The 23026-nt window shown below is 38.0% G+C and overlaps 3 protein-coding genes across 10 annotated transcripts; 2 read left to right on the top strand and 1 right to left on the bottom strand.

The window, feature by feature from the left end:
• Positions 1–613: 613 nt before the first annotated feature.
• SPRYD7 (SPRY domain containing 7) lies at positions 614–9181 on the bottom strand. Its single transcript, XM_083348368.1, has 5 exons — positions 9035–9181; positions 5843–5959; positions 5237–5403; positions 3222–3324; positions 614–2591 (listed from the first exon to the last, which is right to left on the bottom strand). Exons 1-5 carry the CDS (start codon positions 9165–9167, stop codon positions 2494–2496), a joined length of 618 nt encoding a protein of 205 aa, XP_083204494.1. The 5' UTR covers positions 9168–9181; the 3' UTR covers positions 614–2493.
• A 1582-nt stretch (positions 9182–10763) lies between these two features.
• TRIM13 (tripartite motif containing 13) lies at positions 10764–15116 on the top strand. 8 transcript variants are annotated; one of them, XM_083349786.1, is made up of 3 exons: positions 10794–11052; positions 13239–13304; positions 13431–15116. In XM_083349786.1, the coding sequence occupies exons 2-3, from the start codon at positions 13296–13298 to the stop codon at positions 14658–14660; spliced, it is 1239 nt and encodes a 412-aa protein (XP_083205912.1). In that variant the 5' UTR covers positions 10794–11052; positions 13239–13295; the 3' UTR covers positions 14661–15116. The 8 variants fall into 8 exon arrangements, with proteins under 8 accessions (XP_083205919.1, XP_083205912.1, XP_083205914.1 ...); XM_083349788.1 differs by having other exon boundaries at positions 10794–11041; positions 13227–13304; XM_083349787.1 differs by having other exon boundaries at positions 10794–11035.
• A 3382-nt stretch (positions 15117–18498) lies between these two features.
• Positions 18499–22523, top strand: KCNRG (potassium channel regulator; the record flags this gene model as incomplete). Its single annotated transcript, XM_083359840.1, has 2 exons — positions 18499–19073; positions 22271–22523. The coding sequence occupies 2 exons, from the start codon at positions 18499–18501 to the stop codon at positions 22521–22523; spliced, it is 828 nt and encodes a 275-aa protein (XP_083215966.1).
• Positions 22524–23026: the final 503 nt, after the last annotated feature.

Genomic DNA, 23026 nt, shown 5'->3' on the forward strand with positions numbered 1-23026 from the left:
TCTCTGCTTTTTAGTGTGCTGTCTAGATTTGCCATGGCTTTCCTCCCGAGGAGCAAGCGTCTTTTAATTTCTTGGCTACAGTCCCCATCTGCAGTGATCTTGGAACACAGGAAAATAAAATCTGTCACTATCTCCATTTCTTCCCCATCTGTTTGCCAGGAATTGAGAGGGCCAGATGCCATGATCTTGGTTTTCTTAATGTTAAGTTTCAACCCAACTTTTGCACTCTCCTTCTTCACCTGCAACAAGAGGCTCTTTAGTTCTTCTTCACTTTCTGCCATTAGAGTGGTATCATCTGCATATCTTAAGTTGTTGATATTTGTCCCGGCAATCTTAATTCCAACTTTTGATTCATCTAGCCCTGCCTTTCTCATGATGTGCTCTGCATATAAGTTAAATAGGCAGGGCAACAGTATACAGCCTTGTCGGACTCCTTTCCCAATTTTGAACCAATCAGTGGTTCCGTGTCCAGTTCTCACTGTTGCTTCTTGACCCGCATATAGGTTTCTCAAGAGACAAATAAGATGGTCTGGTACACCCATCTCTTTAAGAACTTGCCACAGTTTCTTGTGATCCACACAATCAAAGGCTTTAGCAGTTCTACAGACTTTTTAAGCTCATTTTATTAGAGAGTACATAAGCAACAATTTATTTTGAAAACCTACATTCAGAAAATGTGATGGGTGGTTTGTAAAAACTTTAATATTGACAGATAATATATGAAATGTTCAATAAATATGCTATTGAAGATACAGAAGATACAGAATAGGTTAAATCCCAAATCAGACTTTCAGTAACATAATGGAGGAAGATCTGTTTTGACTTGAGGATCATATTCATATTTACGTAGTGTTTGAAGAGCACAAGAGTAAACATGGTTGAACAAAAACTAGACTAGAGGTCAAAATATTAAAACGGTAGAGATTAAATTCATATTTAATGTTATAAATAAAATATACTATCTCTGCTGCAGCCAAACAGATGCTTTTAAGAGGAGAAGGAAAAGAGCATAAAATAAAATTATACAGGATAGCATATATTAAAATTTGGGAATGTATTTTAAATCAAATTCAGTTCTAAAACTACTTTAGATTTATTTTCTCAAGTACACCTTTTTCATCTTTTCAAATGCCCTATAATAACCAAAAGAGATGTTCTTTACACATACGTTAAGATAAGGGTTAGAGCTAGAATAATCTATCTTTAATTTTAAGAGGGTCAAATGGGCAACTGTAGCTAAAATATACCTAGGCATACATACTGTTTGCTACTATTACCCGTTTTATCCCTTGTTGACACAGTTCCCAGAAATTTTGGTAACTGTAGTAAATTGGGTTAAATGCATGACTTTATAGTAGCATAGTAAGCATTTTATACATATCTTTCCAAGCGTGGATTTTGGAGTTCCAGAATATTTGCCAATAGCACTAACTGAATTCATATGTGTATTTGTAACTGGCTGTTGGAAAAGAATTTCCTACAAGACCTGAAAAAGGACACCTCCCTGAGGAATAATAAAGGTAATAGGTAAGTTTTTCTAACATTAGTATATTATCAAGAATGCACATTCCTTCAATCTCTTAAGACTACAAAGCCTATATAACAAAATAGAGCAAATCACTTTTTCACTTATTTGCCATGGTATAGTTAAATGTATGAAATGTGACAACAGAATCTCAAAGTTATTTCCACTCCTTACCTCTCAACAAAATACAAGGACAAAGGCTTATAATTCTGATATAGCAATTTCCTTACAGCAGGTTTCATAGTTCTGGATGTACAAGAATGCTGTACATATTTTCTCAGTGCACAAGAAAAGCAATTTAAAATAACCATAAAAATGAATAGAAGAGCAGTCTGTACATTTTATATTTTTGGAGAACTCCAAAAATGTAATAAAGAATTTAAAAAATAAAGTTTTATCACAACAAGCAACAGGCTATTCAGTACTACTTTGTTCCATTGACAGCTTTTGTACAATAGATCAGCAGACTGGCTTTTAACAGTCAGCAATTTATTCTAATTTTAACACAAATACTCAGGAATAAACATCAGAACCCCAGTGCTTAAAAAGTATAACAGGTATCAATGTTTTCATTGTTGTTATCCTCAAAATACTTGTAATTACTTTCTCTAATTACTATATATATTGGAGAAACATTGTTGAATAACCATTAGACTCTGCTATATTATGGAAATGCGACATTTACAAAACCATTTTACTGTAATATGTATAGCATATTATATAGCATTCTTAAGAGTCCATGGTCACTAAATACTGTCAGCTTTATCCCTTTTCATCAAATACAAATATTATCCATATCACAAACAGTAGGTAAATCTAAACCAGCAACATAAGTTTCCAGATAAATTGATATTTTCCCAAACATTAAACAGACTAATCAAATGCAACATTAATATTCTGGGAATAATGTGAAGTTTGAAAGAATGGGTTGTAAAAAGTGCTAGTTAATCAATCTGCAGCAGGAACCTTCAGAAAATCTGCTGTTCAAAGAGTATCTTTTCAAAACCTGCAGGAGGAGCATGACAGAAATCGCTGAACTGACAATCCAAAATGGCACTATCATCAACTGTAAGGGGAAAAAAAAGAGAAGACATATGTATCACATTCAAATGCTCTTTATTACTGCAAGCCTCATTGGGTGTTCAGGCTTTCTATCAGATGAAGTATGTTGCAGAGACATTGCAATTCCTGCCCTCTGAAATGATCTCCCCACAGAAGTTTTTCTGCTCCCCCCCACCCCTTTGTGTTATTCAGATTGTTTCCACAGGCCTTGGGGACAGGCTGATTATGGAGCCCCTTTGATTTTGGTTTGATCTGTTTTGGTTTTGTTTTGTTATGATGTTCTACTGATCAGCTGTATTCTTTTATAGGTGTTTTTTTAGCTGTTAAGACACAGAATCATTTAGCAATCTATGATAAGTAAGCAGTTTACTAACCGTGACTTTTCTGCTGCATTGTCAGTGACACAGCTATATCTTTTACATTTTTAGGCTTTTATGCTGAAATAAGTGACATACAGAAATTTAACAGGCAGATAAGAAGTATTCACTAGAGGTAGTAGTTAACAGGGAATAGAGTGGTAAAGATGACAATTTAGCCCAATTACCCAATTCAGTTTTTGAATGAGTAGGTAGCTGAACCCAGGTCAAGTGTAACATTTCACTCACTAAACTAGATTGTAAGAATGTCTCCTTACCATAGACCGCAGGGAAGACTGTTCCTCTGATTCCTGAGGCTGGACAGTGCATATTTTTTCCATTTAAATAAACATTTAGTTCTACATGGTCATATGTAATTCCCTGTAAGACAGATATGAATTTTATATATAAACGTTCATCCTTTTTGTTTTAATTGGATATACACAATTGAATATACACAAATATACACATACATACCTACACATGTATACATACATACATTCATACATTTTATTCTGAACATTTTAGGCAGATATTTAACACATTTTTATCCTGCCTTTATAAGTAACTTTAAATGTACACAATACTCCTTTTTCCTCCTTTTTCCCCACAATATGAAATTATTCGCTGCCATTTGAAGCAATGCTAGTCTCAGAAAACAATACAATTAAAATTATCACAATAACAAATACTAAGCAGTCAAGAAAGATTAAGAAATAGAAAACTCTTGCCCTGTACTATCAAGACATAAGGAAACATTAAGAAGGATACTCTTGAAGCAAAACATCACAACTTCAACCCTACTTTGGATTTCTAACAATGCTCCACATAAACTGCTAAATCACACTTAGATGGGCAAAAAATGTAGGTGACTACAATTCCCTATTTTGGAAGTCAGTCTGTTTCCCTACCATACTATGCTGTCAAAATTCCAAACACAGAGCTACAACTGGCAGGAACACTAAAAAACAGTGACTACATCATCCTGAAATTTGCAATTATAAGGACTCTGAAAACTCAATTAGTTATACCTTGAAATTTAAAATACTTAGTCTGAAAAAAATACAGAGAAAGAATTTAACAGGATCCAAATGTAGAACACAAAAAGCCTTCCAAGCGGAAATGGAAGGCATAATAGAAGCAAGAATAATGATACTTTATCCGAGTACTGAAAATCAAATTCAGCCATATATATATCACTGCTTCTGAATGTGACAGAGGAAGAAGCACCTGTGTATTTAAATTGATTAGAATATTAGCTAATTACAGAAAATATTTACAAAAAAACATTTGGTCATGGTTTTGTTTTTATAAACAAAGCAAAAATATATGAGAAAGAAGAACTAACAACTAATTTGACAGAGGTTCTTTACTTATTATTGGAATCCATGGAAGCAGGAAGGACCATAAAATGAGGAGAGTTAATAAAATCCTTATCGGATTCTTAGGTAGATGTCTAGAAAGTAACAAAAATTCTATCTATATTATTGATTTTACCATTTTAAACCTATCCTAAGAAACTAAACATTGACAATGATGCTTCAGACAAAAATATTTTACAATTTGATCAAAACAAATGTTATCTATTGATGAGTTTCGATGAAACATGCAATATGAAGGTTTATTTATTTAGGAACAATATAAGACAACCTGTGCCTGATCCACATTATATTTATTTTATTTTAATCCCATTTATATCCCGCCCTTTTCCGAAGACTCAGGGCGGCTTACAATTTAAGCACAAACCAATGTGCTTAGCAATATAATACCTATTAAGCAATACAGGCATTACTTACGAACTTTTGCCAATATAAACAAACCTGTCTGCAACTCCAGTCTAGAAGGTCTCAGAAGTCAAGAGGAGGTTAATGTACACTTGGATTTACAAATAAAATGGACTTGTGAACAGCCTCTTGGAATGTAATCTGTAAGTAAAGTACTGCTTGTAATGTTTAAACTCTGCTACTAAAATGTTTTTGTCAATGCTGTGCTGTGTTGAACTAATATTTTTCTACAATTTTTGCCTCTTATCTTTTATTAGAATTATATTTCAGTGAAAAGGGAATGACTTTAGTATACTGTAAATACTTCGCCTGTTTCAGTACAGATGCATGTTGCCAGTTTTTCAAACACATGCGTGTTAAATTTTTTGTAAGCTAATGTTTTAACCAAACCAGACATAAAAAGACATATAAAGGTATGTTTTGATATGGAGCAATTGCTGGTATGAGATTTCAGCAATAGGCCACATTCTTTTCAGGTACTTTGATAATGAAAAAAAATCAAAACTCACCACAACATCACCCTCCTGTGGCAGACTATTTGCTGGCAATCTGTTTTTTTCTTCATTGTTGTAGTAAAGAGTCCCATCATTTCTCAGAACTAGACTATTCACATCATTTCCAAGAGGAATTTGATTCAAGTTGACTTTCTGAGTTGCAACTCCAACACCCCAGATTCCTGAAATCACAGTAGAGGCAAAAAAAATGGAATGGTATAATCATAAGATAAAAAACAGGGAAAATAAGTCCAAGTTTTCTCCTTTGCCACACTAAGAAGCAATTTTAAATTGTCTCCAATGAAGATAATGAACCTTAATATTTCATTGCTGTGAGAAAACATTCATAAATGAAAGCTGATAATTATAACAGCTGAAATTTGCATATGCAATTATATAGCTGAACTTTTCCTAACTGAATGATCATTGAAAAACAGCAATAAGTGAATGAAGATATACTTTCATTATGGTTCTACTTATTAAGTTATGTGAGGATTAGAAATCTTCAAACAGCCATTACAACACTATTCATAGTATTTATTATATATCTCCATTACAGATATTTTGATTCTATACGAGTAACACGAAATTAATTCTTGAAAAAGCTACTTTTTTACTGACCTGTAGATTGGATTTTAAACTCAAAATAGCTCTTGTTCTGATGCAAAGGAGCATTAGCTAAGCAACCCCCTGTACCGCATACTCGTCGTCCGTTTTTAACGACGACGACATCTGTTCCTGCAGAATATAAAATATCAACAAGCAAAAAACACTTTAAACTATGTTGAAGACTTACAATTTTTATGCAGACAATCCACACTGACTTCAGTGAAATTCATTGCCAAGGAACTGTAACAAATTTTATTTGTTTTTCATCTCTATACCTTGTCCCACCTGCCAATGTTTTTTTTAACAGAAAACCTATAGCACTCTACAGAATGTGTGGCGAAGTAATATTGCATGCAGAGTTGGAGGGTTTAACCCCTTGTCCAAGGGAACTTGGGTAAATACGTTGTTTCAAAAGCAGGCATTCCATTCACATGACAAGAGGGTGGGAGTGGAACCTAAGAGAGCATGCAGGCAGATCAGCAGGCTCTCTTCCTATGCCCCACTGACCAGTCAGCTGTTTGTGTTTTTGACACAAAAACTCCATTTCCCCCCCCAGTAGTATATATCAGAGGCAATAACAAAGCAACCATGTGAAATCCATTCTTCTCAGGACCAATGAAATTCATTACATGTTAACTGAACAAAAGGTTGTATAATTTCTTTTTCTAGAAAATGCAAGGCAAGGATGACAAAGCATCTGTTTCCAATATGCATTTAGAAAGAAAGGGCAAAATTTCAACTTTTTCAAACAGACTTTTGAAAAAATATATTTTGCACATAAAAACAATTTAACCAAGAATCAATGCAATTAACTAAAAAGGATGCTAGCACATTCTACAGTAATATTTTCCAACTATCTTATTCTTTCTGAAAAGGACTTTAAAACATTTTGGTTTCAATGTATTTTTGCTTTAGATGGGGAAATACGGCTGTATATGAACCTTAAAGGTCATCACCAGCACCTTGAATCACACCTAGAATCCAACAATAACTTTTGTAGGTCTCAAAATAGTGGTGTTATCCAGATAAAACAAGGTGTACCCATAATTACTGAAGTCATTTTATTCTGGACTTGCTGTATCTTTTGAACAGTCTTCAAGGCCAGCCCCATGTAGACAATACATGATAATAGTCTGTGTAGGGCACAGGTCGGCAACCTGCGGCTCCGGAGCCACATGCGGCTCTTTGAGCCGTCTCTTGCGGCTCCCAGCCGCCCGGTGCGCGCGCACCTCTTCCAACGGGCAGCGGTGCGCGCGCACCTCTCCAAATGGAGAGTGGCACCGCCCGTTTGGAGAGGTGCACGCGCACCTCCCCGAATGGGCGGAGGTGCGCGCGCACCTCCCCAAACCTTTGGAGAGGTGCGCGCGTACCTCCGCGCGAATGGGCAGCGGTGCCGCTCTTTGAGGAAGCTGCCGCGGCCCGTCTGTGAAGCTGCCGAAAGCGGCAGCTTAGCAGACGGGCCGCGGCAGCTTCCGCAAAGAGCGGCGCCGCTGCCCCTTCGCACGGAGGTACGCGCGCACCTCCCCAAAGGTTTGGGGAGGTGCGCGCGCACCTCCGGTCGTTCGGAGAGGTGCGCGCGCACCTCTCGGAATGGGCAGGGGCGCCGCTCTTTGCGGAAGCTGCCGCGGCCCGTCTGCTAAGCTGCCGCTTTCGGCAGCTTCACAGACGGGCCGCGGCGGGCTTCCTGAAAGAGCGGCACCGCTGCCCATTCGCGCGGAGGTACGCGCGCACCTCCGGTCGTTCGGAGAGGTGCGCGCGCACCTCTCGGAATGGGCAGGGGCGCCGCTCTTTGAGGAAGCTGCCACGGCCCGTCTGCAAAGCTGCCGAAAGCGGCAGCTTTGCAGACGGGCCGTCGCCATCGGGCAACCGGGAACCGGTTCCATCTCATTTTTAAAAAAATGGCAGCCGCGTGCGTCCGCGCATGCGCAAAAAACCTTTTTGCGCATGCGCGTGCATGGACACACGCACGCGGCTCCCTCTTTTTTTAATTTGTGATGGAACCGGTTCCCAGTGGCTCTTTTTCTTTTTTAGGTTGCCGACCCCTGGTGTAGGGTAACCAAAGCATTCTGGTGACTATGAACTGCACCTTTTTTTTCAGGAATGGAAGTAACACCAGATGAACTTGTGCAAAAGACTGCTTGGCCACAGATGCCTCTAAGCAGGAGCTGTGAGTCTAAGTAGACCTTCAAAATTATGAAACAGTTCAGAATAAAGGTGTTAATCCCATCCAAAATCTAATATGAAATAATCTGGTGTCAGTTGGTCTCCAAATCAAAAGCCATTCAATCTTGCAGAAATTAAGTCTCAGTTGGGTACTGGAATAGCAGCTCAGCTGCATCTTCTGTTTGGCCCAGTTTGAGATACTGTATACAACTGTGTGTCACCTGCATACTGATGACTCCTGACCTCCACTGTTGAGCTCCAGAGTGATTTCATATAGAATAAGAGGAAGGGACCACAAAAGACAGAAAATCCATCGTGTTCCCACTTACCCACCAGTTTTCCTTGCTATAAAGTCTCCCAAATGTACGTACTTCAACCTCATAATTTCTCTTCACATGTTCTGCCCATTTTACAATTTTAAGGAACAAACATCAGAACTATAGTCAATTTTCTAAGTATTGGTCTTTCACAGATTTAGGGGATTAAAAATTGGCAGTTTCATTTTGAATCTGTTCTTAAATAACATGTGAAAGCCACATATTTAAATAGGGAAGAGGAAGAAGACTAGGTGCTGCCTCCATATTAATCGTATAGATCAATTTTGTTAACGAATATTTTGTTCACATTTCTAAGGTTAACTCGTAAACAACTTTAGCCAAAGTAGAGTGCATCAGTATAATCACGATAAAATATATATAACAGATTTGTAGTTTCCTTGGTACCGTATATGTAAGAATGCACTTTGAAATCATTTATTAAAACAGTAAATTAAAGAGATACTACCACCTTTTACTCATTTTTTTCCTAGCGCAAAACAAGCCTTCTTTGACGGGGGGGGGAACAGAAGCATGGAAAATTTACACTTTTCCAATTTAAAATTTTACAAACATAGAAACTGAAATTTGAACGTATTGTTTCGTTAACGGCACAAGTTCAATGTAGATTTGGAAACGAACAGGGCGCGTTTCGAGTTCTTTAACGGTGCAGTTTCTAGGGGGATTTATCCCTGCGCGCCAATCCTGCGAGAGCGGCTGCCCTTACCCATCTGTTGCGTGTCCAGCAGCACCGACGGCATCTCCTTGAGAGGGATGTGCCCGGCGCTGCCTTCTCCACAGCAAGCCCAGCGCAGGCAACACCACACGGAGCCCGAGGTCGCCCCTGCCGACGCCGCCATGGTTGCTCGGCCTCTCTAGCTTCAAGAGGAGGCGGCTTCAGCTGTTCTCTATACACTTTCGGTTCCTGATTGGTGAAGGCCTTCATGTGCGGGGTAGGCGCCCCAGCAACAAATCCACGCAAACTAACCAGGCTGAGTTTCTCCTTTACTGGGAAGGAAGGCCTGCTCTTCGTAGAACGGCTCAAGCCATTCGCAGGCAAAGAGGAGCTACTGGCCCTTCCTTCTGAAATGTTGCAGAAGAAGCAGACTTTGAACAGGTGTTTGGGGTTTTTTAACCAGCGTCTTTTAAAATCGCAATTGAACAATGCACAATACGAGCGGCGCTATTTCTTTGGTTATGTTTTAATACAGAATTATTGGCTGTCTCCCTTGTGACTTGCAAAAAACCCAAAACATCCGCTTAAGAAGCCGCTTAAAATGGACAGAAAAAAGGAGGCCCCGGGAGACTTGACTTGTCTCTCCCTGGAAATCTGCCTTGGGAGCCGGGCTTTGTCGATGCATGATTTCCACCCCTATCTTGTGTCCAAGGATAAGGAATTATCTATTTTCTCTAACAGAGAAAGTGGTAATCCTGTGTATTCTTTTTATAGGATTCTTTTCTTTGGACGACCACCAGGAGGCAGAATGTAACTAGTTCCATCTACATTTGAAATCATCAGATTTACATAGTCAGATCTTTTTCTATGGGGTCTAAACCCACCGGAAATTGAATTTATGCATCATTGTGGTTTGAGAGATTATATACAGTAAATTAGGTTTAGGAATTATCTACGTCCTGCTGCTCAACAATGTTGTAGAAAAGGATGTACAGGTAGTGCCTGGTTTATAAATGGTAATTGGGACTGGAATTTCTACATTAAGTGATATGGTCATAGAGTGAAACATCACGACTTCATTCCTTAGTGACATATCTCAGCAGCTGATGTTCCCATTGTTAACCAAATTCCAACTGATTTGCTAGGCAGGGACCCTTTCCTCATTCATAAATTATAAGCTCTATTGAAAATAATCCTCTCTGGAAGGGTTTTTTTCCCCCTGTTCAGTCGTGTCCAATTCTCAGAGAATGCCTGAAAAGGCCCTGTAGTTTGGTTAGCAAAGTTTTTCAGAAGTGTTTTGCTCAGTTAAGGTACCATATCCAATAGCATATATGAGAAGCTGAACAGTAATGATGTTTTGACCCCAAATCCAGGCTTGAAAGACTGAATAATGTTTTTAAAAGTTGCCAATTTTTAAGATGTGGGACTTCATGCTGGCTGGGGAATTCTGATAATTGAAGTCCACATAGTTACCAAGTTTGAAAATCACTGGAAGAGTCAGTGTTTCTAGTGAAAGCAACCATTATGGGTAAATGAAAACCGAATCCGGTGCTTCCTTTCCTGCAAATATTTCCTAGCTAATTTTTTAGCTCCCGCCTCCAGTTTCAGCCAACAGAGAAGACGAGGCGAGGAAAAAGCCATTTCGAACCTGATTGGAGAAGAGGAAGAAACCCAAGCCCCGCCCGTCTACGTCATGACGTCAAGGCGTATCTTCAAGCACGTGAAAATGGCCTTTCTGGGCAGATGTTGTCTGTGGCCAAGCGGAAAAGGAGAGAGAACGGAAGTCCCGCCCCACCGGATCCCAGTTTGGATCTAGAGAGGACAGGAAAGGGATCCTCCGCGGTAGAACTTGCCTTCTCGCGTGGCCTCTTAGGAACCATGGGCGGGGCCCGCTGAAGGCGATCTACAGGTGAGCTGGGCTTCGACTGGCAGCGGCGTCGTGCGGGCCTTCTTCTTTTGACGCTCCCTGCGGAAGGGAAGGAACGAGCCGGACGGCGCTGCCACCGCAGCCCTGAGGATGGCATCCGTTGGACCCGCCCACTGCGCTGTACCGTAAGCGTCTGTCGCAGGTGAGGCTGAAGGCCTCTGCTCCGTTCCCGGCAGTCGGAGAGGCGTCTGGTGTGGATTGAGATAGCGCAGGGGTCGGCAACCTCGGCTCTTTTATGACTCGTGGACTTCAACTCCCAGAATTCCTGAGCCAGCTATGCTGGCTCAGGAATTCTGGGAGTTGAAGTCCACGAGTCATAAAAGAGCCGAGGTTGCCGACCCCTGAGATAGCGAATTCCCAGGCGCTCTGGCGCCTTCGGGCTGCGTTTTGCACGGCCACGCCAGCCATCCAGGCCAGGTTCTTAACACACAAAAAAATTACGTCCGCTTTGTCCACTTGCATTTCGACGTCAGGTGCCTTGACAAAACTCTCGAAGCCCATTTCAGTGTAATCTGTGCTGTCTCCTGGTGACGGCGCTGCGGTTTTCTTTCCAAGGTTTTTCAGAAGTGGTTTTGCCTTTGCCTTTCCTAGGTCTGAGAGAGACCGACCCAAAAGTCACCCAGCTGCCTGTTTAAGGCGACTAGAACTCAAAGCTCCTAGTTTCTAACCTGATGCCTTAACCCAGGGGTAGGCAACCTCGGCTCTTTTATGACTCATGGACTTCAACTCCCAGAATTCCTGAGTCAGCTATGCTGACTCAGGAATTCTGGGAGTTGAAGTCCATGAGTCATAAAAGAGCCGAGGTTGCCTACCCCTGCCTTAACCATTACTTCATACTGGCATTCATAAACCATAAACTAGCTGGTCATATATTAGACTTGTATATTGTGCGAACCAGCCTCTGGTTGGCTTTCGTTTTAGTATATTGTGTAAACTCAGAGAATGGGGCCTATTTAATAACCGGCAAGTGTTGTGAATATATAGCTTTTTTTTAAAAAAAAAGTGGCTGAAAATTGCAATGGAATGAGTGAAGGCCTCTTACCTGCTTTTTATAAGAAAGAAAGAAAGTGCTGTGGGAACGCAAATAGGAAAAACGAAAGAAAACTATAGGTCAGTAAATGTCTATGGAGATTCTCAGTCATCCAGGTCATAGTTATCCCCAAAATGCTTTTTCACGATTCAACTGAACTGCTGAATCTTGTCCTGATGGTTTGAATCGTAGGAGAGCAAATGCATCAGGACAAGATTCAGCAGTCCATCTGCATTTAAAAGACAAAGGGCACTCTTTCGAAGACAGCAAAGTCCACAGTTTGGACAGAGAGGACAGCTGGTTTGAAAAAGGGGTCAAAGAGGCCATCTATGTCAAAACTGAACAGCCCTTTCTCAACAGAGGGAGAGGGATAGACATCATCTATCTCCAGTCTACAACACAGTCCTTTCAACAGTTCCAAGAAGGCTCCACTCCCATTTGCACTACTCAGGTGACCCTGAAGACACAGATGGTAGCACTAATAACTTGCTAAAAGAATCCAAATGACCATCTGTCTGCAAGGTGTATTCCCCACCATCCAGTCAGAGCTAAAGAAGCTTCTTTGATGAGAAGCAAAATGTCTTCAAAGAAAAAGTCCAGTTGCCTCGTGGAAAAGCATCTTTGGGATAGCTATAGGTCAGTAGTTCCTAAAGGTTGTCTGGGGAACCCTGGGAGTCCCCAAGATCCTTTCAGAGGATCTGCAAACACAAGTATTTTAAACTTATTCAGTTTTAATTTCTAATATAGTAAAGATCAGTAGATATAACCCTCGTAAACCAAAACTCTTAAGAATGTAAAAGGGATCCCAAAACCAAAAATTTGATAATTACTCTGAGTAAAGGTCATATCATGGCATGGGGACAGTGCTTGGGAAAATCTTATATCTTGAGAGAGTAGCATTAGCTTACTGCTTTGAATTATCATATGGTATTAATGGTCATTGGCAGGGGCTACTGGAATTTTCTGAAGCTGTTGTGGAACAATTGCTTTTCTAATCAAAGAAGTTAGGGAAAAACCTCAGCAACTGATAATAGCAAAACACTTTTATATTCTTGGCAAGAGAATTACATGGACATATCTATAAACCATCAGGGGCAGAGTTCACCCTAAGGAATTACTGTTCAGACTATGTTGTACCTGCAGAACCCTTGAAAATCCCTTCTCTCTTGTGTTACATGGAACTACATTATTCCACTTCTGCAACTGTTCATTCCAGCACCAAGGGCATCAGGCCTTATGGACTGTTACTTATGTTCCTTATCCATTTTTATTTTTATTTGAAGAAGGGTTAGTCACAGAATAACATTTTCCACCTTTTCTTATTCATTTGCAATGTTGAAATTCTTGCCCATTTTATGGATCTGGTAAGTAAATTCACCAAACTTCTTGTTATGTTCTTTTGCAAAGTAGTTTTATGTAGAAATGCAGGCAAGAATTTCAATTTCTTAAGAGTATTAGTTGCTCATATTTTTTATCTCTCTTTGTTATAGAGAAGAATGGAGCTCCTTGAAGAAGACCTTACATGTCCCATTTGTTGTGGTTTGTTTGATGATCCACGGGCATTACCTTGTTCACATAACTTCTGTAGGAAATGTTTGGAAGGGATCTTAGAGGGAAATACTCGGAATGTGATTTGGAGACCATCACCTTTTAAATGTCCCACATGTCGAAAGGAAACTACAGTAACAGGGGTTAACAATCTCCAAGTTAACTATTCACTAAAAGGCATTGTGGAAAAATATAATAAGATTAAAATATCAACAAAAATGCCTGTCTGTAAAGTGCACAGTGGTCAGCCTCTTAATATTTTTTGCCAGACAGACACACAGCTGATATGTGGCATTTGTGCCACTCGAGGAGATCACATAAAACATCTCTTTTGCTCTATTGAGGATGCTTACTGTCAAGAAAAACGTGCTTTTGAGACACTGTTCCAAGTATTTGAAGCGTGGCACTGTGGAGATGCACTTTCTCGACTAGGAACTTTGGAAACCAGTAAACGAAAAGCTCTCCAGATGTTGACAAAGGATTATGACAGAGTAAAAGATTTTTTTGAGAAATTACAGCATACCTTGGAACAAAAGAAGAATGAGATCCTCTCAGACTTTGAAACCATGAAGCTTGCAGTTATGCAGGCCTATGATCCAGAAATCAACAAACTGAACACCATCATACAAGAGCAGCAAACTGCATTTAATATTGCAGAAACATTTAAGGATGTATCTGAACCCATTTTGTTTTTACAACAGATGCAAGATTTTAGAGAGAAAATCAAAGTGATAAAGGAAACTAGATTGCCTTGTGTTACGGTAGACATCAAATCTACAATTAAGGATGTTGATACTAGTCAGTGGGAACAATTTAAGCTAGCAGATGTGGATAAACTTTCACTACCTCAAGAAAAAAGCTCTTTCAGTTGGGTGACAAATTCGTTCCTTTCACCATGTATTTTTGTAACTGCTTTGTTTTGTTTGCTGATTGTTGTTACTCAAGTATGTGTTACAGATTTTTGGGGCAATGCTTTTCAGCATTGGAAAACTTTTGTCTCTGCATTTGGCGCAGGTTATCTGACAGACCCATCAGAGATGGCAGATCATGCTATTCTGTACTGGGAAAAAGTAGCAGATAGTGCTGCTGTTCTAAGTGAAAAATGTGTAAATTATATCCACGTGTTGTTGAATAATGTTGCCCAATTTGTGTGCATGTATAAACTTCCATAAATCTATTCACATTCAGGAAGTATATTTTCAAAATCGGTGTTAGATTTTTTTTAAAAAAAAAATTAAATATTTTTGATATTTGAAATGGTCTTGATAGTTCATACATTGAACTATTCTGCAATTCTCATGCTAAAAGCTGACTACCTTTCTATTGTTTTCTGAAAGTAAAACTACATGACTTGATTTTTTTAGAAAGTAATATGCTTAGTGGAACATATAAATCTTTTTGATTTATAAAATATGGTTGAGTTTCAGATTGGAGTATAAGTTGGAAAGATATTTGCATGGAAATATAATACATAAATAATATTGTATATTACTATCATAAGTCCTGGTCCTTCAGAAATGTTGCATATTTTGTAATTTGTTATAGTATATGTGAGCATAGGAAGTAACAAACTATTAACTTTTGTATGCTTATAAGCAACTCACTACAAAATAAAACTATGGAACATCTTGGGCTTGTAAATCACAAGTATTTTTACAACTAACAATTACAGTAACATACTGTAAGTTGTATAGACTTGTCAATGGCCAAATCTATGGAATGTTAGACATGTTTGTGTTGTTAGGGGGGGATGTGAGAGTGTCTTTTGGGAGGGAATTTTGTAGTCATATGTGGGTCCTGCACAAATGAGCATAGAAAGTTCACTTTGGGCATTATTTACATGATGGAGGCATTGCGGTTTCAGTGGTCAGCCTTACCAGGTAGACTAGGACACATAGCCAGGTATGCTAGTTCTACTTCATTGTAAAGTACATTAGGAGAGTTTTGCAAGTCTAAAAGTACAGTCCTCTCACCATCACTTTTACAGCCTCATATCTTGGGGAGGTGTCCTTCCTGAGCCCCTTGTTCTGATTACTATGCCCCTGTGGACTGTGCTCCCTCTTATTGGACATTTGCTAGGTAGCATTACTTTGCCCAGTCTCCCAAGATAATTCCACATACTACTGCAACAATACAGGTCTTTGTGTACAACTTGAATCAGGACCAGCAACTCTGCCACTAAGTGAAGTGGTCATTAAATGGGAAATCACATGTCTACAACTCTGCTTTCCAGCTGGAAAGAGACAAGACTACAGGTAGTCCACTCATTCAGTAATGATTATGGCTGGTCCTCAAAGTGCTTGTCCCAAAATCTTCATAATCATGTGATCACAATCTGGATACTAGCAAGTGGCTCAGCTGATGGTTGCAGCATCTCACGGTAACATGTTTTCATTTTGCAACCTAACCTCCCAGCTTCCCACAATGGAGAAGCCAGCAGGGAAAGATGTTGAGACTTTGGGGAAAAGTGCAAAAAAGAGCAACTAAGATGATTAAAGTCCAGGAGACTAAAACATAAAAAATGTTTGCAGGATTTGGGGATGGCCAGTTTAGAGAAAAGAAGGACTAGGGGGGACATGATAGCAGTGTTCCAGTATTTGAGGGGCTGCCACAAAGAAGAGGGGGTCAATTTATTTTCCAAAGCACCAGAAGGCAAGACAAGAAACAAAGGATGGAAACTAATCAAGGAGAAAAGCAATCTGGAATTAAGGAGAAACTTCCTAACAGTGAGGACAATCAACCAGCGGAACAGCTTGCTTTCAGACATGGGTGCTTCATCACTCAAAAGTTTTTAAGAAGAGACTGGACAGTCACTTGTATGAAATGATATAGGGTCTCCTGCTTGAGCAGGGGGATGGACTAGAAGGGCTCCAACATCCCTTTCAGCTCGCAAGTTGCTCAGTTAAGTCTACTCGCTTGTGCACTCTACCTGGATGGCTGAGCATCTTCACTGACCTATTATCATTCTCATTGCCTCACAATAAATACATGTGTTGCTGGATCCAGATAGTTTAAGGTTATTGAATCATATGTATATTCTAATTTGTGTACCACTATATTGCATATTGGATACCACCTTTTTAGGTTTTATTTATTGCCTCCATTATTGTAATAAACAGTTCGTGCTTTAGTGAAAGAGTGTTTAATTGAACCCTTTTATAACAAAATTTGTGGGAAATTGATGAGAGAAATCTCTTACACTGTACCTCAATATATTTGGCTTCCATTATTTTTTTTTCTTTTAACAACAAAGTAGATTATAGTAATCCAGAGGTCTGAGCCTCTCTTAATGAGCTTTACTATTGAGTGGAATATGAACCTTCATCTCAATTAGATTTTAACATCCTTAATCACAATAATTGCTCCCTAAACTAACTAGGAAACGGATTGTGCACAAATACAGAGTGTACACCTAGATTAGTATGTCTGCTGTAGCATTTATACTGTAGTTCAACTGTTGAAATACACATTGTCAAATTATTATTTTTTATATTTAATGTAATGTAATATAATACATTTATATTAAATGTATCCTTTGGCAAATCAATTTGTTCAGAATTTAAGATGAATCATTGAATCTGAATTGAATTTCCAAGTCAAATCTTTGCCTTAATGCAGGGGTATCAAACTGCTGGCCTGTGGGCCGGATGCATCATAGCGAAACCGTGCCCACCCCATTGCCGGCAATGGCAAAAAAGCCATGATACATCACATGACGTTCTGAGTTTGACACCCCTGCCTTAATGGATAACAAATAGCTATCAGGTTCAAGAAACAAAGATATTGTTTATAGTATTGTTTAAATAGTTTAAAATGCAATCACTATTCCTATATTATGAAACTTCCGCCCTGAATTTTAAAAGCATGATCATTTGTTTTTAGTTAAAGATCAGTACAATGTATAGAATTGTGATTCTTGTAGAATAACAAGAATAAGATTATTTGTGTTTAGAAAGTAATCAAGAAAAGATCCAGAAATTCAGCAAGTAAATACATTTTTAAAGATCTCCACAGTCATGAGGTATCTGGACTGTGGGAAGAAGTATAGATTAAGGTTGAATTTTCATTTTTTTTTTAGTATCTTCCAGTCAGTGTATGTAGGGAAAAGAATTCAGACCCGGGTCGATAGAGATGCTCTGAACCAGCCAGGCAGCCTCGTCTCTCCAAAAAAGCTCCCTGAGCAACTGCCCGCTGAACTTTTATTCACCTCCCCTTTCTGAATACCAAATACAACATTACATAAACCACATCAATCTCAAAAAATAGGATACATAGTGATAATTGGATACTTAGTGAGAACTACTCAGGTGCCTATGAGATCATTACAAAAACAAGATACTAAAAGATATATGTGAAAGCTTTATCATAGCGTTTCCCAAACCTCCCACATGCCATCCTGTGCGAACCAGGAGAGTGTGCTCATCACTGTAATTCACGTAGAGGTCGATAAGAAACATTTGGGAAAGCTGAAGGTTGAGAGGCCAAAAAATGGCCGTTCCCACAAGTGTAGACTCTTGATGCCTGTCTGGACAAGTCCCTGCAGTTTTCCTCATAAGATTTCAGAAGTGGTTTGCCATTGCCTTTTTCCTAGGGCTCAGGAAGGATGACCGGCCAAAGGTCACCTGGCTGGCTTTGTGCCTAAGGTAGGACTAGAACTATCTCCCAGTTTCTAGCTTTTTCCCTTAAGCATTACGCCAAGGCTACGCCAAGATAACTTTTGTCAGGGGGGAAATAAACATTATAGACAGGCAAATCTCTAACAACTTCCTGAAATATGAGTTGTGAGACTTCTGCTGTCTTTTTAAACAGTTTAATTACAAAGTGCCCAGGAGACCAATCCTGTAAACAATGTGATGTGTACATATGTTGTTTTTGTTGCTGGGCAATCCTATGCTTGTGAAGTTCTACTTTAAGTGTAAGCAGAAGCTGATTTAGGTTTGGGGGTTTTTTGCATAAATTTTTATAATATTGGGGTATATCTACTGCCAACTCAATTTTCCTGTGAAGAGGATGAGTAGTCAAGATGTAATTGTTTTAAATGTGGGTGGGCTTAAATTTACCACAAGGCCTTCTACACTAAAAAGGTTTCCTGAGTCAAGATTGGCAAGAATGTTGAATGGCAATGACCCTGAATTTAAGTTGCTAAATGGCCAGTATTTTGTGGACCGTGATGGAGTTCTCTTCGGCTATATTTTGGATAGCTTAAGAACGTTCCAGCTTGCCCTGCCCAGTGACTTTACAGATTATAAGAGATTGCAGAGAGAAGCTGACTTCTATGAACTTTATTCTGTGGCTGATCTCCTACATCAGGAAAATTTGCTGAAACCCAAGCCAGAGATCTTAGAAATACGATTCTTGCTCCAGGAAATGCAGGGCTTTTTCCGTATATTTGGTTCCCGCAGCATAACTATTGATGAGCTAGCTGATCGGATCACCACCTTTGCAGAAAATGTTATAGGAATGAGCTGGAAAAACCATCATGTCCCTTCTCAGCAGTCACTGACTCCCCTTTCTTTGGAGAGGCCTTCTCATCATGATCTTGTCTTCCAGTGTGGCATCACCTACAGTGATCAATCTGTTGCAAGGTATTTTTGAAATTATTTTTGTGTGCCACCATAGAAATATTTTATAGGTTTTTGGTTCTCAATGGAAAAGACAGAATTACATAGAAGTAGTTATTACAAGTACCTGAATTTAAAATTAGTTGTTGATAACTTAGATATTGTTCTTGGTTAAAATATTATATTACAATATATTATATTATATTATTATATTATATTATATTATATTATATTATATTATATTATATTATATTATATTATATTATATTATATTATATTATATTATTATATTATATTATATTATATTATATTATATTAAAATATATTATATTATATTATTATATTACAAACCACTTCAAGAATATAAGAGAGAATAAGAGAGAATGCAGTACTGTATAACACAATGGTAGAAAATCACGAGGAGCTTGAAAGAAGTTATTATTTACATTGAATAATATAATAAAAACCAACAAAATTACCCATCCGAAAGTAGGTTAAAAATTAACAATTTAAATAAGACTTCTTTAAATATAATTAAATTTTTCATATCCTGTTATCATTATGAAACCCTAAAACCAGCTGGGATAAATAAAAAACGAGGGTCCATCACTAAGAATACCTTTGCTCTCAGAATCCAAAACAAAAATGATGTCAGAAGAGTACAGAGTTTATTGCCAATCACCTTGGACAAAAAGGTATTCCCAGCTATAGTAGTTCTAAATAATTATGGGCTGCATATTTTATCTATTACCATCATGAATTATATCAAGTGAAGAACTCCTGCATATTATGGAATGCAGTGATTTATTTCGTTCAGAAAAGCTACTGCATTGTATAGCTGAAAATAGCTCAAAGTAAAACAAAACGGTACTATGGACTTGAAAAGACAGAGCCATGAATGACAGCCACTGTTACATACATGGATGAAATGGTTAATCTCTGTGGGTGCGCCTGACCTTTGGAACCGTTTACCGGTTGAGCTCCGAATGGCTCCCGACCTTCACTCCTTCCGACGTGATCTAAAAACCTATTTGTTTGAACAAGCCGGCCTGGACTGATGGGTTTGGGTTTTAATTATTGTTTTAATATAATTTATTTTTACATTTGGGCACTAAGGTTTAATTTGTTTTTAATTTTGTATTTTGGTTATTTTGGTATTTATGGCCCTGTTCACCGCCCTGAGTCCTTCGGGAGAAGGGCGGTATACAAATAAAATAAAATAAATAAATAAATAAATAACCTGAGATTCCAGCTGAGTCAGTAGATTCAAGAAGCAATTTGCAAGATGGAGGGAAAGGAATATCTTCTACAGTGGAAATTCAAGTAATTTTTTAAATATCTTCTGTGAATTTCTAAAGCTTGGGAATTTTCAAATCCTTACTTTAAATGACAAGTAATTACTGACAAATTCTGAGGGTAAATAGGAATTCAGGGAACAGAAAGCTTGCTGACAAATATATAATGGAATCTTACCCAAACTGTAAAAATCATTTTCAAATCAAGCAATCTTAGAGGTAGCAGAAATCAAACCAAAATTTGCACCCATCTGAAGTTCTCTAAAAGTAGAAGAGGTCTTCTAACATGATACTGGAACTTAAGGCCCAGGACATATATATGTTATCAGCTCTTATTCTCCTTTACAATGAAAAGATGGCAACTCATTCCCAAGAGATATTTGCTTCCCAAGGGCCCCTAATGCCACATCAGAGAAGCCTTATCAGTGTTTGTAAAGTCAGTGTAACAGTGGAGGAATCAGTATACTTCTAGAGATAGAGAAAAGGGGCAAAACGTTTCTGATAACAGTCTTGTTAGGAGCAGGAGGAAAAGAAAGAGAATAAATTTAATCCTAGATGCGAAAAAGAAGTTTTGCACATGTTTTGCATGTGAGAGAATTCATTTCCATCATTTTTTTTCTATTTCAAAATATGCAAAATGTTTCTGTATGATTAAGGTCATGTTGACCATACTATGAAGTTAAGTGTAGTAGCCACTTTTCTTTCCTTCTCTAATAACATTGACATAATAGTGAATCAAGATTCTTATATTTCTGTGAACAAATTTAATATTTCCACACAGCTATCACTATGTTGTCCTTCCACTCATATGAGCAGGTAAACAAATCAATAAATTCTGACTACTATCTACTAAACAACTTAATAAACCAGCTACTTGTCAGATTAAGTTTAAGGAAGTTATTCTTTACTTATATACATGTGAAAGAAAAGAAAAATTTGTCCTGTAAAAATAGCAAAAAGGAATTAAATAGGTCTGCCATAATAGAATTTGTCAAAAGCCACATTTGGATGGGGTGTATTACAGGCAATGCAGAGGCAAACAGGATTGCAGCCAAAAGTAAGGGAGGATGTTATCTCTCTTAAGCAGGCTCTAAGAGGAAGACATAGGACTTATCAGAAGGGTGTTTTGAATGAGGGTTTCGAAACTAGGAGCTGGAGATTTGCAAATTCTCCATCTCTGATGGATAAATGCCATTACTGTAGATTCCTCATTATTTCTTTTTGACTACGGTATATTATCACTGAGACCATAAACACCAATATCCCGTAAAGTCACTGTGACTAGATGCAAGATATTAGAACTTTGCCTGTTCTAAAAAACTTGCTATAGTAAATAATAGGTTTTGTATATATCATCCAATTAAGAGAAATAATATATGGAAAAGCAATAGCAAATCCCAGGACTCTTTCAGATGGAAAATGGAACTAGTGAGCTTTCAACCTCAACTATAAACCTTTAGCGAAGTGTCAGTGATTGTAAGATAAAACATTTTATGGAAGAACCTCTGGTACTTGCATTTAAGAAGCCCAGCAAAATCTGTGCACCTTTCACAATCTCCCAAAAACCTTTTATTACTGCAGGCCATTGAAGTTAACTTGTCTTCTCCTGCACTTAAATCTTCCGTCAATCTTTAAAAATAAAGTCTATTTCAGTTTAGTTTGAACACATGGCATATATCATTTTGGCAATATAGATCTGGCAATGTGTTTTGCAAATATATATTTTTAGCAATAGACTTGGGATTTCTTAGAAGACTCATAAAAAGAATCTCACGTTGCTTAATTTTTCAGTAGCAGCCAAGGTCAAGTAGAAGCTGCCTAGTTCGCCTTGAAAAATTGAACTGTTTAAAAATTTAATAAAAAGTAAGTGCATTGAAAGTGCTTAATAAATTAATACTAACGTATTTATCTTTTTTCCTTCTACAGATATGTTTCTATAAAACCTGATAAGAGGAAGCTGTTTAATGGAGCTAATGTCCTTGGACTACTGATTGATATCTTACTGGAAGATGGATTTCGTTTACTAAGTTCTAGGACAGTTTCAGCTGAGGAAAAAATTGAGTGTTATTGTTTTGAAAGAATGAGATCACCAGGTGTATTTACCCTCAATATCAGACAAACACAAAGAGCTACTACTATGCAACCATCAAAACAAATTCAGATGAACAAGTCCAAATGATATAATATTCTAAGAAGGATTGTATAAAGTATAAAGTTGTATGTCATCCTGTCATTTCTTGGGCATGTGGAGGCCATATAAATGTGATAAATAAGCAGTTATGATTGAAAAAGAACACAATTTTTGCATGCAGCATAGGGTTATTAGATTTCTTTTCATGAAATGAAAAGGAAATTAAGCAATTAAAATTGAAAGACAGCAAAATTCTTGCTTGGAGCTTAGTTTTTATTATATTGAAGGGATTTTATTATGCTTATGATTTTATTATGTGTAAGCTTGATATTAGTAGTGGTATTTTGTAATCATTTATATTGATATTGGTAGTGATATTTTGTAATCATTTATATCTATCTATCTATCTATCTATCTATCTATCTATCTATCTATCTATCTATCTATCTGTTTTTGTGTGTAAGCAGCTTTGTGGGTGCCTTATATTGGGAAATTGTTTCTATGGAATCCAATGTCTCATGCTTTGTGTACAGGTGATTTCTTACATAAAA

The sequence above is a fragment of the Vipera ursinii genome (genome assembly GCF_947247035.1).
Source record: "Vipera ursinii genome assembly, chromosome: 1".
NCBI lineage: Eukaryota > Metazoa > Chordata > Lepidosauria > Squamata > Viperidae > Vipera > Vipera ursinii.

Coding starts and splice junctions, on each gene's coding strand:
- SPRYD7 (XM_083348368.1), bottom strand. CDS start 9,167: ATGGCGGCGTCGGCAGGGGCGACCTCGGGCTCCGTGTGGTGTTGCCTG. Junction 5,960..9,034: donor GCTGGACACGCAACAGATGG/GTAAGGGCAGCC, acceptor TATATTCTGCAG/GAACAGATGTCGTCGTCGTT. Junction 3,325..5,236: donor CACAGGAGGGTGATGTTGTG/GTGAGTTTTGAT, acceptor TCTGTCTTACAG/GGAATTACATATGACCATGT.